The sequence below is a fragment of the Mustela nigripes genome, chromosome X, assembly GCF_022355385.1.
Source record: "Mustela nigripes isolate SB6536 chromosome X, MUSNIG.SB6536, whole genome shotgun sequence".
In the NCBI taxonomy this organism is placed as follows: domain Eukaryota; kingdom Metazoa; phylum Chordata; class Mammalia; order Carnivora; family Mustelidae; genus Mustela; species Mustela nigripes.
In genome coordinates, this window is record NC_081575.1 from 115,130,501 (window position 1) to 115,148,336 (window position 17,836).

At 44.7% G+C, this 17,836-nt stretch overlaps 1 protein-coding gene across 1 annotated transcript; it reads right to left on the minus strand.

Annotated features, from left to right (window-relative positions):
* Positions 1-4,475: 4,475 nt before the first annotated feature.
* TLR7 (toll like receptor 7) lies at positions 4,476-9,393 on the minus strand. The gene is made up of 2 exons (XM_059385307.1): positions 9,385-9,393; positions 4,476-9,210 (listed from the first exon to the last, which is right to left on the minus strand). The coding sequence occupies exons 1-2, from the start codon at positions 9,391-9,393 to the stop codon at positions 6,061-6,063; spliced, it is 3,159 nt and encodes a 1,052-aa protein (XP_059241290.1). The 3' UTR covers positions 4,476-6,060.
* Positions 9,394-17,836: the final 8,443 nt, after the last annotated feature.

Below are 17,836 nucleotides of genomic sequence, written 5' to 3' on the forward strand. Positions count from 1 at the left end.
ATGCCTTCAGCTCAGGTCATGATCCCAGGGTCCTGGGATCGAGCCCCGCATCGGGCTCTCTGCTCAGCGGGGAGCCTGCTTCCTCCTCTTTCTTTGCCTGCCTCTCTGCCTACTTGTGATCTCTTGTCTGTCAAATAAATAAATAAAATCTTTTAAAATACATATATATATTCACCGTTCGAGAATATAAAATCAATCCTATATCTAAAGTAATAAGATAAAAATAATAATACAAGCTAATATTTATGGAGCACTTGATAAATATGACACCCCATGTTGAGTACTTTTCATGGGTTATATCACTTAGTTTTACAACGAACCTATATAGTATTTAGACTTAGCAAATCTAGTAACACACGTATACACACATAAACACAAGCATACACACACAAAACCACACATACATATGAATGTATATAAACCATATAGCGATAAGCGTGTAAAGCATTCTATCATCTTTGACTTGGTTAACTTTGCGGGAAGGGGCCATGGGGCACCTGAGCCTTGTGCCCACCCAGGGAATGTTCCTGAACTCACAGTTCAGTAGGATGAAAAAGACCACTAACTTTTAAACTATCAGATCCCAGCAGACTTCAAAGCTACCATTTACGGACCAGCGGGCTTGAGCGTGACGCCAGGAGACCACGGTTACGGGTTAGATTTTCAGGATATGAGTGAGGGGTGTTCAGCAAGGGAAGCTGAGTGGGAGAGCCAGAGACATACTAAGAGGGATTCGATATTTGCTTAAACCCCAGGGTTAACATTAGGGAAATGCATGACCCCTCCATCTTGAGACACCAAGCCAAAGCAATGGAAATAAATGCTCAAAACCAAGATCTGATTATCTATGGTCTTCAACATTTTTTATACTGTCCTCTCACCAATAAACAACATTTAACATATGTCCCGATATATTTCCGTATTAATGCAATGGGTATCTGATGAAATAGCCACATACACACTTTTGAAAAGATGGTATCTATTTTTGCATTTTCTTCCCACACCTCACTTTGGAGACCCAGCCAAGGGTCTCAGGAAATGAATATCGACAGCCATGAGGTTCCGCTAGGTGGCGCTCTGCACCGTATCCGCAGAACCATGAATTCGGTCAGATACTAGGGAAATTCTAGCAAAGCGCCCTTTAAATTGTGATTATAAGGAGCTCTATTTGTCAGGACTTACGGGACTGTGAATCCAGTTGGCCACTTACCCATCTCTACCCAAATATGTCAGTGTTCTTGTCCAAGTTGTCTTCACATTTTAGCCTCAAACAGAGCAGCCAACGCCATGTAAATAAAGTATATCCCTCCAAATCCAGTGCGGGGGCGGGGGTGTTGCGATTTAAGCGCAGCTCCACTCGCTGGCAGTGGGGTAAGAGCGCCGAGAGTTATACGTGGAAGGAGAAAGAGAAACTGAGCACACCTGGGGGAACCCAGGCTTTCCTTGCTGAAGAGACCCGTCTATTAACCACCCTGGGTGTCCCAGAGGAAGCTGCAGTCCTTCCCAAACTTGGCCCTGTGGACCAGCTGGGGAGAGGCACCTGGGCTAGTTCTAGAATGTAGACTCCTGGGCCCCAGAGATCCGGCTCGCTGGTGTGGAGGCCTGGAATCCACATGGTTTCCAAGCTCCTTAGGTGATTGTGGCCCCCAGTAACACTGGGAAACCAATCGAGCTGGTGGGACAGAGCTGGGTGGGTTTGGGCTGGAACCATTTCTGTCCTCTGTGACCTCAGGTAGCTGACCACACCCCTCTGTATTAACCCATCCATCCTTAAAGGCAGAGCTCCTAACACCAGCCTCACAGAGGCAATGTGAAGATTTAATGGAATAAATGAAGCATTAATTGGCATTTGCTGCTTAAGAAATGTGACTTCCTTCCCTCGCGCTCCATAACATTTCATAACAGTGTCCGGGGACCAGGAACTTCATCCTATGCTGTCTTCCTGAGATCCTCCTCGCTGTCCCCTTGCCCTGTCATTCCCTTTGGGGGCCTTGCCCTCGGGAATGGGAGCCAAACACGAAATTGTTTCAGATTCATTCTCTCCATTTCAGAACATGTTTCCTGTGTTCTGTCGACTTAGGTGGCCGGCTCTGGGGAGCTGATTATCTCACAGATTAATCCATCATGACACGTTAATGGAGAAGAGCCGTGTGTTAAAAAAATACTTGGCAGGTTATAGGGGCCCCTGGGTGGCTCAGTTGGTTAAGCATGATCCCAGGGTTCTGGGATCGAGGCCCGCATCGGGCTCTCTGCTGCCCACCTCACCCTGCCCTACTCGGGGGGCTCTAAGGCCACGAGGCCACCGGGACTTCCAATCTCCTTCCAGATCCCAGCAGACTGTTGCTGGACCATGCTCCTTGTGAGACACTAGAACTCATACCTCCTCAGTCAGCGTAAGTCGGGGCTCTTCCAAAACATTTAATTCATATAAATCTCCAGGAGGGAGAAGCGATCCATGTAAGTGTGGAGAAATACGACCCCGGAAGCCTATGGCAAACATGTTAGAAATTGACTACTATCCGAGATGAAGGTAATCTTAAAAGGCAGCGGACCAGATCTTATCCGGTTTCTTAACTCAAAGGGTTGAGATTTGAGATAAGGAAGAACAAGGATTTGAATGGGACAGAGAGTCCCACCGCCGTCCCCCACCCCGGGGGGAAGGTCGAAGCAGGCGGGGATTTACTCTGGGTGCGTGGGAGAGGGATCTGTTGGAACGCAAGGGTACACACAGAACCATGGCTTCCAGGCAGGAGAATCCCGCCCGCAGCCGCAGCCACCTCTCCTTCTCCTCATTTGTGCGCGCTACCCAAGGCTCGCTGTGGAGTCCAAAGCCGAAGAGGAAACTGAGAGGGAGGTGGAGGCAAAAGAAAAAAGTTCAGACAGGCTGAGCCCGCCCTGCCGTCCGCGCACCCGCCACCCGCGTGGGGCACCCCCAGCCTGTGTCCACACAAGCGCGTGGGCACCTGCGGACCCTTTCTCTCTGTTGGTTGCTGGGGTGGAGACTTGGTCTCCTGGTTTCCTGCATCACGTGACCTCAGTGAAAGGGGATCATTTTCGGTCCTGGGGCTCCCCTAAGCACAGCCCTTTTTTGACTTCCCCTCCCACACTGCTCTTCGCGCCTCAGAAGCTACAAGTGGCCCCCAGGGTGCCTTAGGGTCAAGGGCTCAATCTTCTAGCAGAGGCGACTGGCGGTGTGTCCCATGCACGGACTGCCGCTTGAGTACTGGCGCTCAAAGTTCCAAGGACGGACAGGCTCCCACGGCCTGTCCCGTAAACCTGCTCACTTCAGCAGGTGCAGAAGAGGCGGTGGGCAGATTGAACCTGATCCCCACCCCATTCTACGATTTAGCACACGTGCTGTTTCTGCCATTCATCCTGGTTCGGAGGAGAAGGCGGAAGTACATAAAAAGCGTGTTTGCAGGGAGGGGGACAGCCTCCCCCCAAGGAAGGCTTTCTGTTTACATTAAAGAGACCATCTAGACCTAGGGATGTCCAAACAGAGCAGGAAACAGATGTGAACATGGGGCCAGGAGACGCTGATGCAGGAACGGAGCTCTGAGCACCCTCATCACCCCCCCCTTCTCCTCTGCAGAAGGCTTGCTTTGCCTTTTCTCAGCCATAACACTTGCCCTACCAAATGCCCCCCCCCCCCCAACCCCTTGGATTGGATCCTGCAAAGACGTGGATCCCACGTCTGGCCAAGGCACAGGATGCATCTGAGGAGAAAGCACACCACCTGGCAAGTCCAGTGGGGAAAGGAGCTGGGGGCCAAGCCCTGACAGTGGAGGGGGATTCATGGGCGGTCCGGAGTCCCTTCAGGTGAGCCGAGCAGTGGGACATTCAGAACTTCGAAGGGACCCAGCAGTCACGCGCTCCTGGTAGCCTGACTTAGTGGCCTCAGTCATAGAGAACCACATGGAGGGCCCTCTGAAGGTTCACCAAAGAGTGACCACCCAAGATCACTAAGAATTTGGGATGAAAACCGTTTGTCGATGCGCTTCTGGTTGTTTCCTACAACAAAGCCTGGACACAACATCATGTCAAAATATGCTGTGGTTTCAAAGATGCATTATCTTCAGTTTCCCTTCCTCTTAATCCATTTCACAAGATGTTTAAGCTGTCTTCAAGTGCTTTATGGTTTATAAATCACCCAAATGGCTTCAGCCTGATGTGTTGGTGTGTTTTAATCAAAGAAGCTTTATGATGGCCAAGAGCCAAGTTTTATGACATTATGTTTGTTTTCACTGAAGAAGAAAAAAGGTGTCTATTAAGTACAATAAAGGTTAAAGATGTTGTCAAATAGTTGGCTCTAGCAGCTTATGTCTTTATTCATTCCAGAGACTGATTTGGGAATTTGTAACCCTTACCGATTACGAGTTGTTTGGAAGGAATATATATATATATATATATGTATATATATATATACTGTGTATTTACAACTATACTTAAAGTCAAACCTTTGGCATTTCATACGTACTCGGTGTCTCCCAACGAATGCTCCAAGATTTGAACCCATGCACACTATTTTCTAAAGGCCACAGGCAGCCTCTGTAAATAGTCCCTCTCATGAAATAAAGCCAAGCGATCAGGTTCCAAATGTTGAACTCCTGAGACTTGAGACCCAGCTGGAAGTGTGTGTGTCTTCAGTATGTCTTGGTCCTTTCTGTTGCTGCCTTTGAGTAGGAAAGCGGGCATTCAAGGCCTCAGCCTTCTGAACACTGAGGTCCAGAAACGTCGGTCTCTCCTCTCCCTACCTGCTACCTGCAGTTGAAAGGAATCCATAGAAATGTCATCCTTGCCCGATAACTGTATTTATTAAGTAAAGAAACGTTCCTGGGGTCCTCCTGCAGAGTTTGCTATCAAACCCATCTCGTGTTGACGAATCAGGCTGGCAGATAATTACAGATACAATGAACTTGGCAAAGCAGATAAAAATATCTGAGTGCGCTCAGGCTTCTACGTAAGGAAACATCATAAACCAGGTGACTTAAACAACACATACTTATTTCTCACAGTTCTGAAGGACAAAAATCCTGGCTCAGAGTGCCAGCAGCGCCTGGCTCTGGGGAGAGCCGTGTTCTGAGCGGTGGGCTGTTTGTATCCTCACACCCGGACAGTGGGAACACAGCAAGGAGGTCTCTGCTGTCTTCTTATAAGGCACTGATCGAATCCCTGAGGGCTCCACTCTTCATGACCCGATCCCCTTCCAAAGGCCGCACCCCCTGATACCATCACACGTGGGGGTTAGGATTTCACATCTGAATTTGGGAGGGAACAAACGTTCAGTCTGTGACAACTTTAAGCAGGTCAGTTATCTTCGAAGGGAAAGAGCCTCACTTTGTGCAAAGCCAGATCACTTTAATTTTCTCATGTGTGACTGGACTATGTCCATCAGTACGAAAGATGTTTTTTGCTATCTCCCCACGGAACCCAGCAACAGGCCCAAGGGCAAAGAGAGAGGGGCACCTAGGCGACCACTGGTCAGGAGCCAATTCTCGGTCTGCACAGAAGGGGGCGCTGCATGATACAGAAGCCGTGGGGTGAGGCGTTGACTGTGTTTTCATTTCACTAACTCTGATACATTGTAATATCATAGGCGGTGCTCGCTTTGGCAGCACAGATACTAAAAATGTAATGTCAAAGGCGAAGACCCTGAGCACCTTTTACCATATCTCTAGACAGACCAGTACTGGTTATGGGTGTAAGTGCAATTCTCCGTACTTTGAGACTGTGTGTTTATTTCATAATCACAAGAGAATAACGGGAGAATCGGAGCCTCGTGTCCTCTCCTTGCCACCGTTCTCCCAGTATCATCTATCCAGGAACAGAAAGGAGAGGCTCAAGGGCAAACGGAGTCACAGAGGGATAAGAAAGATGATTGCATGCGACATAAAAAGTCCATTGTTCCAATTCCTTGGTCGCTGTGACTCTCCTCTCTGGTATGGACCATCCTGGTCTTAGAGAATTGGAAAACACCCTTTGAGTGAGCCATCTATCAGAAAATCTAGGCAGTCAAGCTTCTCCTTGGTAAGGTGGGAAGTCCCATTTTGCAAAGAAGGGCTAGACCGTCTCTTTGAACACCTGACTATAGGTCCCATGATTGTCAGTGGCTAGGGCGTTTTTCAGACACTGCCAGAAGTACGGCTGAGCCTGAGGGTTTGTTGGCCACTCAAGGACAGAACTCTTACACAACCTCTTCCGGAGCTGGAGGAACTTGGATTTCTGAAGGGGCTTCTCAAGGAATATCAAGATAATGACGTCCACTTTTTCATCCATGAGCCTCTGATGGGAAAAATAAAACGCTATCTTGAAGTTCTCAGTCTTTGCATACTTGTTTGTCATCACAAACACCGTCTTTTTGCTAAGCTGGATGCTCTGGGAAAGGTTTTCCAAAACTGGCTGCCCGGGTAACCAATCCCTTTCCTCCAGACATAAATTGAAATGTTTCTCTCTCGGGTCTTCCAAGTTGGCCACCAGTTCATCCAAAACCCATTCTGTCACCGCGGGATCTTTAGTGTCATACACCACAAAGGCGTCATAGCAAGAATCCAGGGATGTCAGATGCCGATACCCCCTTATCTTGGCCTTACAGAAATGGTAGCTATACCACACATCCCAGAAGTAGAGGTGGTTGGCTGTTGTAATCACCATCAGAGAAAGAGCCACCGACAGGGAAAGGGAGAACAGAATCAGGTTAGTCAGGTCTAACTCACAGGTATACAGATCCAGGGAAACTACACTCTGGCCCCTGTGTGCTCCTGGCCCCACACAAGTCACATCTGTGGCCAAGTAAGGAATGGTCACCTCTGTGTGGTTAACCCACCAGACAAACCACACGGCATCACAGGTACACAGAAACCGATTGTGATGAAGAAGTAACATCTCCAGATTGTTGAGGACGTTTTCGGGAAAGCTGGTCTTTTGGATAATCTGGATTTTATTTGAGCTGAGGTCCAGATACCGCAACTGGAAAGCATCTTGTAGAAAGTACTTTGTCAGTTGCCTGATTTGATTGTACTTAAGAATGAGTTTCTTGAGGCTTCTGGAACAGTTGTATAATCTGTCGGGGACAGTCTTCAGCTCATTGTAGCTGAGGTCCAAAGTTTCTAGATTCTTCAGATGTTGGAGTCTTTCCCAGTTGAAGGACTTGAGCCCATTTTTGACCAAGGAGAGAGTCTTCAGATTTGGAGGCATGCCATCGAAAACTTCAGAAGGCAAGTATGTCAGGGAATTTTCCGAGATGTCTAATTCCTCTAGGTTCAGCAGATTCTTAAAGAACTTCAAGTATCTGTTATCACCATCTCTCCATAAAACATCCAAATGATTGCCTCTGAATTCCAGAATTCTAAGAGACTCGCTCTCCATGGTCCTGCTGGTGGAGGTAGCGATGTCATTGTTGTTCATCATCAGTTTCTTCAGAAGTTTTAGGTTCTTGGTAAAGTTTAACATGTGAGTAATTCCTTCTGATTGAAAGTAATGGCTGTTACTGCTAATATCTAGAACTTCCAGGTTGCGCAACTCCTCGAATGCTGTTGAGTAGAGTAAATCAAGCCGGTTGTTCGAGAAGTCCAAATACTTCAAGCCCACTAAAGGCTGAAATTCACTGCCATTGAGAGTTTGGCCAATGGTATTTCCTGACAAATTTAGGCATTTGAGGAAAGAGAGATGCCGAAAATCGGAGGACTTGATAAAAAATATATTGTTTCTACTTAGGTCCAAGGTCTGCCCATACATGTAACAATCTTTATTAAAAGGCAAGAAAGAAGGAGTCTCTTTGTTTTTGAACCTGCAACTCCTTGCATACTCATCATATCTGAAATAATGCAGTGTTTCTAGGACCTGAGGTGCTTGACCTTCTACAGAAGGTCTGGTGCTAGAGCAGAAGCCAACTTCGCTTGAATCTCCTGAAGGTGATATTTTATTCATTGAAAGATCTATGACTTTCAATGTTTTGAATTGTTCAAATATGCTGAGGTCCGCAATTTTTATGAAGTTAGTGCCAAGATCAAGAACTTCCAGATTGGAAAGACTCCGTAGCGGGGACAGATGATGGCTGCTCAGCTCCTTAAAAACGTATCCTTTGATCCGCAAAACTTTCAGGTGTTTCAGGGACGAAAATGCATCTGACAGATTCAGAGCTGAACGATAGACCTGAAGTTCATAATTGAAGGACAGATCCAACTGGACAAGGTTGTGAAGAAGATACAAAAACTTGGCATCCCCAATTTCTTTGGCCAAGAAGTTTTGGGAAAGATCTAGCTCCTTCAGCTTTTTAATGTTTTTAAACCATCTTTGGGGCACATGCTGAAGAGAGTTACTGTGCAGACGTAACACTTGTAATTCTGTCAGCCCGTCGAAAGCCGATGGGTGGATCTGGAGGGGAGAATTATTTTCACAGGGTGTACAAGGAAATGGGACATTGTAACAACGAGGGCAATTTCCACTTAGGTCAAGAAGTTGCAGTTGATGGAGGTTATTAAAATCCTCTTTTTGGATTTTTGCAATGGCGTTGTTATAAAGATAGAGTTCCGTTAACGTAGATGGCAAAGTAGTAGGGACATAGGTGATATTGTTAGCTTTTAGGGAGAGCAGTTTTAGATTTTTCAGACTCAGGAAAGCATCTTTCTCAATGAAAAACGAAACGTTACAAGGGTTGCGAAAATAACAGTTTTGGCCCAAGTAGAGTCTTTCTATGTTGGTCAGTTCTGTTAGGTTATTTTTCATGATAGAAAAGATACTGTTGGCCTCAAGGCTCAGCAGCTGCAGGTTGGGAGGAAGACCCGCAGGTATTTCTAGAAGCTGGTTTCCATCTAGATAAAGGGATTTCAAATAAGTGAGTCTAGTAAAGCTTCTGGGTTTAATCTGTGGCCTCCTGGGGCACAGATGGTCTTTCGGCCCTAGTCGAACAGGTATACAGTTGCATCGGAAATCGATCTCTACCAGATAGTCTAGCTGGTGGAAGGAGGCTGGAGAGAGGCTGGGTATGTGGTTAATGGTGAGGGTGAGGTTGGTGACATTGGTGGGAATACCTCCGGGGATTTCTGTCAAATGCTTGTCTGTGCAGTCCACAATCACGTGGGCCTTCGGAGGATCCAGACTGACATCACAGGGCAGGGTTTTAGGAAACCATCTAGCTCCAAGGAGTTCAGAAACTAGGATTATGTTTAAAAGCATAAAGAGCTGTCTCTTCAATGTCCACATTGGAAACACCTGCAAGGATAAGAAAGGCCAAATCACCATCATTCAAAATCATTCTAAAATATACTAAGAGTCAGATTTAAAATTTCCCATCTGCTGCCTCTGTTTTGCTACTGTTGCAAATAAACAACCCAGGTCTTATTCTCAAAGGCCTGAAGGGCATCTCCCCACCTCTCACGACTGTACTTGCCCCATGACGGGGATTCATCATGCTCGAGTTACATGTTCAGCTTTTAGCATGTTAGCTTTTCGATTCCATAGCTTTGAAGGTGGTAGAAGCAGTGTTTTCCTGTCCACTGTTATTTAAAATAGTAAAACAAAGGAACTATCAAATAGCTACCCAAGTCTGAAATTGGTGGATGAAGGAATATTAAAATGAAAATATATTGGGAAGAATGACACATTAAGAGTTTAGTGCAGGGGTGCCTGGGTGGCTCATTCGGTTAAGCATCTGCCTTCAAGCCCCACATCAGGCTCCCTTTTCAGCTGGGTGCCTGTTTCTCCTTCTCCCTCTGCCTCTGCCCCTGCTTGTGTGCGCGCGCTCTCTCTCTCTAATAAATAAAACCTTAAAAAAAAAAAAGACTTTATGCAGTTATGTTTTGCTCACTAATAATCCTGCTCTAGCACACATTGCAAGAGGCTTTCACAATATTCAAGCTTCTTAATATTGTAAGTAGAAAAATTAAGAGAGCCATTATCCCCATTTTACAGATGAAGACCTAGCTCAGCGACGGTAGCTGATTTGACCAAGGACACTCAGTTGTCATTTTGGTGCTGCCATTCTATGAGCTGGCTTTCCTCTTGGACTGTTTTTGGAAATCCAAGATGATCTGGGGATGAACGTTTTCCCTACGCTTTGGCTTTACATTACATGAATTTGGAAAAGAAGAGAGCAGAGTTGGGCATTGCCTGGGTGAGACCTGACTGATCAAAGACGATACTTATGGGAGTGAAAGGAAGGGGAAACCTAGTAATAATTATGCTAAGGCTATAGGCAGAAAACCAAGACTCTCCCAGGCAAACTGGCACATATGGAAATCTACCCGTAATGGTGATTCTTTGGCAACCAGGTTTAGCATGAGAGACAGTAGGACCCTGAGGAGAAAGACCTTGAAAAGTGGTATGGGAAGTACTGAAGAGCTTTGCTAGTCACCATATTAACTTGAACTGGCCCTGCCTTAGAAGGTGGTTTAACCAGGGACATGCCCTCAAGTTTCAGGATTTCTATCAATATTTTACTCCAGAACACTGGCTTTGGTTCAACTGGTGCTAATCCATTGAATGATCCAGTGTGGATCTCTACAACAGGCTTCTAGATCAGTGAGTGCTTTTGTCTTCCCAGTTGACTGAATCAGCCAATTGTACTGAAATCTCATAAACCAAATGCCTCCTTCCCTTAGATCCTCTAATAGAAAGGTCAGTAAGCAGGTTTTCCCTGAGCTTTCCTTTTCTCTAATTCTATTTAGGAATTCTAATTCCTTTAAGGCTTTACCTCCCAATCTGGAGTATTTGAATCCCTGGGAAGATATGGTACTAGGCCAGGGTATGCAGGAGACCCTTAGATAAATATGGTCTATCTCCCTGGAGCAGTGATCTACTCAAAGATTGAGGAGAAATGTTCATCACTCAGGGAAGAGGGGTTGAGTTGAGCGAGCTATTTTTATGGTCCCTGATAAAAGGATCCCAGACCCTGGACTGCATCTCCGGCTATGCTTCTGTCAGAAGACATGATGGGTGCATGAACCCCAGTATCAGAAGGTGACAAGTACTGCTGTAAAGGGGGCCAGAATGAATAGAGGGCAAAGTGTGAACCAGGTGCGCTCTTCTCATCCCACTCCCAGGAACCTAGATGAGCTCCGGGGAGGAACTGGGAGGATCCCTGAATTAGCAGAGTTAAAAACAGGAAGTGATACCAATCACCACCACAGAGTTTCCAGAATACGCCTAGTTTAAGTATTTCGGTGATGGGGGGACATGGATGCTCTAAGATGAAGACAACTCAGTTATAGAAAAATGAACAGTGGCTGGGACGCCTGGGTGGCTCAGTTGGTTAAGCAGCTGCCTTCGGCTCAGGTCATGATCCCAGAGTCCTGGGATCGAGTCCCACATCAGGCTCCTTGCTCTGTAGGGAGCCTGCTTCTCCCTCTGACTCTGCCTGCCTCTCTGTCTGCCTGTGCTTGCTCTCTCTCTCTGACAAATAAATAAATAAAATCTTTAAAAAAAAAAAAAATGAACAGTGGTGAGTTTGGAAATGTTTAACAACCGCTGTCCTCTCCTAACCCACATCTATGATTTGTGAAGTCCTGATTTATAGCATCGGCCAGTTGCCATAGTGTGAGCTGCCAGTGTGATATCACTGAATGCGGAGTTGGGGAGAGATGTGCAGAACCCTGCCCTTAACACACACGCCTGCAACAATGACTGTGACATTTTTATTTTATTTTTTAATTTTTTAAAGATATTTTTAAATTTATGTAGTTGACAGAGAGAAAGAGAGCGACAGCTAGAGAGGGAACACAAGCAGGGGGATTGGGAGAGGGAGAAGCAGGCTCTCCACCGAGCAGGGAGCCCAATGGGGGGCTTGATCCCAGGACGCCGGCATCATGATCTGAGCTGAAGGCAGATGCTTAACAACCGAGCCACCCAGGCGCCCCAACTGTGACGTTGTTAGCCTCTACATATGGACATAGTATGAACTAGCAGGAAAAATTAATCAGAAAGTCTTTTTTTCTCCCTTATCTCTAAACTTTTTCTTGCACCTGTCCATTTTTCTCCTTGTCTGCTACCACCGCCTTCCTGCCGTTAGCCATTAGGTCTTACCTGGACTACCTCAAGATACTCCCAAACGGTCCCCTAAAAATTCCATTCCTCAAATGGCATGAGAGTCTTTATAAACATGAAACTCATGAACTACAATGACTTCCTATTATACTTTAAATCCTTATTATTGCTTATATCATGCATGTTCTGATTCCAGCCTACGACCATGACCTTGAACCCTCCTTCCCCTTCTTTGACCACATGCCAGACATCTGGCCTGTTCTCTGTTCTGCATTCGATCCAGGCTTGGCACTTGCTGTTCCCTCTTCCTGAAATTATCTTTCTCCTCCTCTTCCCACAGCCAGGTCATTCTCATCCCTTAGGTGTCTGCACAAATAGCACATATTCGGACAGACCTCTGGCCAACTCACCCAGTACCCTTCCATGTAGTACTAGTGAAAGTGACAGTAACGTTTGTTAGCTTAGGTAGCACTTACTATATTCTTAATATCATTTTCAGTGTTTAAATACATTAACTCATGAAATCCTCTTAATAAACACATGTAAGTGGTACTACAGATCCTCAATCCTTCCCCAAAACCTTTGGGGCTAGATGTGTTTTGGAACTAAGAACTTTCCAGATCATAGAAGGTAATGTGATATATGTATCTACATATTATATAATTACGGGGTCCCAGGGCAACATCCCATAATCACACACACACACATTTGTGCAGTGAAACAAAGAATTTTCCACACTAAGTGGGGAAGGAAGGAAGGGAGGGAAATCAAGAAAAGCCAGTGAGCAAGCCCACAAGGACTCAAGCAAGGAAAGAACTAGCTTGTTCTGTTCTGATCAAGATTCACCTCCAAATGAATTCAGGTCATGTGTTTGCCATTGACCGAGTTACAACAAAGCTTTCATTCTGGGGATTTTGCAACTGTGGACCTCTATTATTAATTTCCATTTTACAGGTGAGTCCACTAGATCTAGTAGAGTACCCACTAGATCACCCTGCTTTATTTCCTTCATGGCCCATAACACCGTCAGAAATTACCTTGCTGATAGCTTATCTGCTTATAACTTGTGTGCTATTTGCTTAATGTCTACCCTGCATGAGAAGGTAAGCTGTAAGAGAGCAAGGCTTTGTGTATCCTTGTGTAAAACAGTGCCTGGCATTTAATTCATGTTGCATTATGTTTGCTAAACACATGAATAGAAGAATGAATGCATGCATGAATGAAATAAAGCAAAATACTTCCAACAGATTTCTCCTTGGAGTAGATTGTTTTAGGCTACAGCCCCAGACTTGACAAGAGACCACATTCTATCTCTTCTATTTGCCTGAGGATTCCCTGGGGAAAGAGGTTTCAGGAGCTCTGCTTTCTACTGCTCAGTTTGAACCCGCCTTCTTCAAGACACTCTCTGGGATCGATCTAGACAGAAGTATTCACTCCCTCTTCTCATCTGCTACTGCCCTGATTATGCATGATGTGAAACAACACTTCGGACTGAGGGCTGGAAGAATGGGCTCCCAGTCCTGGCTCGGTACTCCACTACCCACGTCCCCTCATGAGGCAGCCACTGTGCTCAGCAAAAGAGCCCCCTCCAAGAGAATGGCAGACCCGGAAACAACAATACGAGCACACCAAGGACCAAGACTGAGACAGTGGACCTGGACCAGAAAATTCCCCAAAAATTCCTTAGCTAGGAATCATACCAAGTAACTGGTGAGAAAGAATTTATTTAAAAAAAAAAATCAGAATTCCACTGACATATTCTTTCTTTGATTTGACAAATATTTATTGAATACCTACTAGGGGCAATAAACACACAGCTCCTGCCCTTAAAGAGCGCAAAACACAGAGGAGGAGCGACAAAAAAAAGTATGGATTTAAACTGAAAACATGGAAAGACCATTCGTTCTTTCTAGACAAGATGTTGATGCTTGTGTTCTTATTCCACAGGGTATTTTCTGATACTTTAAATTAGTTATTTTTATCATCCTCATCAAATTAAATCTCTCTCCATATCTTTGTCCCCTTACTTTCATCTCGTAGTGATAGAGTCTCCCTTATTAGAGTCTATTTCCCAGACTCCCTTGCAGCTAAGCATGGCCTCGTGACTAAGTTAAAGCCAATGTGATGGAAGAGGAAGCGAGATGTGCAATTTCTGGGATATGTCCTTAAACGGAGGGGCTCTTCTCCCTCTGTCTACTTCCATCTGGCTTCTTGTAATATGGGTGTTGTAGCCACCTATGTTGAATTTTGCAAATAAGGAAAATGTGCTATAGGGATGATGAAGCAACAAGGTAGATGAGCCAGAGGGCCCAGATCCTTGCATGATCTCATAGAGAAGAGTATAAATAATGGCTCAGAACTGCTGACCTCTAGGGGCTTATGAGAAATCACAAAGTTTTTATACTAAGCCAGAATTAATTGGACTTTCTATTGTACAAATGTAAACCTACTTTCAGCCAGTGTAGGATTTAGAACTTGGAAGTAAACTTCTGCTCATGAAAGAATGGAAAATATGTGACATTGATGTTATTAGGCTATGGGCAAGACAGATTCAGACGTCAGAGCCTGGAAAGCTAGCAACCCATGTCACACCATTGCAAAATAACTATCATCCATGCCATCTTGGAAGGCAGAACATGCATCAACTGTGACTTTTGTTTTATTTTCCCAGTTTTATGGAGATACAATTAACATATAACATCATGGTGGCTTAAGGTGTTCAACATGATGATTTGATAAACACATATCTGGCAAAATGATCACAGTAAATCTAGTTAACATCCATCACCTCACATCATTACAACTCTTTTTTGTTGTGGTGAAAACTTTTAAGATCTACTCCCTTAGCAACTTTCAAATACACAATATTGTTAACTACGGTCACTGGGCTGCACAGCCTTGAAATGTCAACTGTGACTCGTGACTTTACTTTTAGGGGAAATGGTTTGGCAAGATTCAGAACGATGATGCATGTCGAGGGCTTCTGACTGTTTTTGGCCATCTTGGGAGAGGCATGAGCCGTGGCTGCAGTCAGCCATCTGCAAGCAGGGATGGAAGAAAGTACAGCTCTGCCAAGTGAGGTTTTGTCTGCCTACCACCAGAACTCTAAAGTTGATTAAGACTTCCTTAATCTGAAGCCTTGAGGGCTGAAAAAGCCTCCTGCTTTACCCTAGATGAAAGCAGACGAATGGACAGAGATAATAGCCTTAACAGCCTTAAGAGGACGTAAGTGTGGGCTCACATGCATTTTTCAAACATTTTTCCATTAAGTATTTTCCAGCAGACAACAGAAATCAGTCCAGGGCAAAGAATCTGATTAGGAATGCTGTCTTCCCCTTGATTCATACAGCCTCTAGGGAGCTGATTACATTGAGACTGAGGGACATTGATAAAATACAGAATCTTTACACTTAAAATGGCCTGGAGCTGCTCTGTCTAATATGATAGCCAACCAGTCACATGTGGCTATTTAAATTTAAATTAATCAAAATTAAATGTAATTTTAAAATGCAGTTTCATTCTAAATGGTAATTTAAATACCCAACGTTCTTTAGACCAAAGTATGGTGAACTTTTTCTGCGAAAAGCAGAGAGAAAATATTCTAGGCAAAATTGAGATGATTATGTGGGTATTTAAATTACCATTTAGACCGTAACTCATTAAAGTTGTAAAAACCATCCTTGGCTCATGAGCCATATAAACACAGGCAGTAGTTTGCAAACCCCTGGTCTAGACAAAAATCTTGGGCCGTATTAAACTTGTACATAGAATTAATGCTAAGAAATTCAACCCAAGATCGCCAAATATGAGAAGAAATCATATTGCCTACAAAGCCTGTAACTCTGTTCACTGACACCAATTTCAAGCAACAGCATTTAACAAATGATTTCATCATCATTGCAATTCTAAGAAATAGGTTTGTTTGCCACAAGGAGGGTGAAATGCAGAGCCTACAGAACCGGCCTAACGTAAGACTCAAATAATTCAGAAACAGAGCTGGCGCCTTTGACTGCTCTGTCATACCACCTTTCTGGAAGGCTCCATGTCAGTGCACCATTCCTCCCTCTAGATGGTGAATGCTCTTAGGTCCAGAGCCTTGCTTGTCTTTATATGTACTCTATCATTATGATGCCTGCCACATAGTGAGCATGAGATCAATAGCTACTGAATAAATCAAGGCTTTGAACTTTCTTAAGATCCCACAGAAGACACATATTGAATGATCATGAATAGCAAAGTACTCCAAAGGTCAGAAACAAGGCAAGGAACTGAGGAGACAACAGGAGGCCTTGGGACCTTTAAAAGAAAGGGGTAAAGTGGGAAAGTGCCACAGAAAGGAAGTCAACAGTGGCAGAGGAAGGCCATGGGAAGTGAAACTGCACAAGGTCTTCTACTCGATTCTTTCTCAGTTCTGTTCCCTTGAACCTGAAACCCCAGTGAGAGCGCAGAGCTCACATGTCTCCCTTGGGAACAAGCACAGCCTATGCTCTATAGCTGATCCCCAGGCCAGCTGGCCCTTGTGATGCTCTACGGCAGGCAGGAGGTCTCTGGGTTTTCCATGCCTGCTGCACCAGGAGCCTGGAACTCAGAGGTACCAGCGAGTTCGAGTTCACATTCTCCCATCGGTGCCAAAGGGAAGTTGAACCGCAATGAGAGGTTGGATTCTGATCAAGCAAAGGAGGAAAGAAAAATGGACTCAATGAACAAAACCTTTCTAAATGTTTTAAAGAGAAATAATACCCTTGGAGGCTTCCAAATTTAAAAGATATTCTTGAGAAGATGATTGAAAGATGTGAAGTTTTGCAGCACCCAAGTGGCTCCATCGGTTGAGTGTCTGACATGTGGTTTTGGCTTAGGTCATGATCTCAGGGTCATGGGAGCCAGCCCTGCACTGGGATCCACATTCAACTCGGAGTCTGCTAGAGATTCTCTCCCTCTCCCTCCCCCTGCTTGTTCTCATTCTCACGCTCACGCTTGTGCTCTTGCTTTCTCTCTAAAATAAATAAATATATCGAGATTAATTAAAATATATGAACAAAAAAAAAGTCTTGAAAAAGAGTTCACTCAGTGTTGAGGCAGACCTATTTTTTCATCTGATACAAATAATCCACAATATTTTGTTTTGCTTGCTTTTTGGGCAACAACTGCCTAAAGACAGTGCCCTTTGGTAATTTGATTTGTAAAGTAACCGAATACACCAGGACATAAGCTCAGTATTGGCTACAAATCACAGCTAATTACACAGGCAAATACGCTGGTAAATTTGGATGCTCAATTAGTGAGCTAAACATGGTTAAAATGGGAATGTTTGACTCTGTATGCACAGGTGTCCTCCTCTCTCATCAGTTATCTCTTTTTGTTAAAATGGAAAATGTGGAATTCACACTGAACAGTCATCAGCTATTCTTGTTTTGTTTTTTTTTTTTATAACAGCTGCCTTTTATCACATGCTTATTACATGCCAGATGCTGAAGAAGACACGGTACTGATACTACATCACTGAGTCCTGACAGTGAAATTGAAAGGACATAGAAATATTCCCATTTCCCTGATGAAGAGGTAGTGATCGGAGAGGCAACTGAACCAAGAGCCCATGCCACGCTGACCCATCCTCTTCAAGTTCCCTCATACAGTTACAGCCAATGCACTTGGCATGTGAGCCTGTGTCTTGCTTTACTTCCATTTCAGCTCAAGGATTCTGAGCATTGTAAGGTTTCCATATTGTGCTATTTAGAGGTTTTTTTTTTTTTAAGATTTTATTTATTTATTTGAAAGAGAGAGAGAGCACAAGTAGGCAGAGAGGCAGGCAGAGAGAGAGGGGGAAGCAGGCTTCCTGTTGAGCAGAGAGCCTGATGTG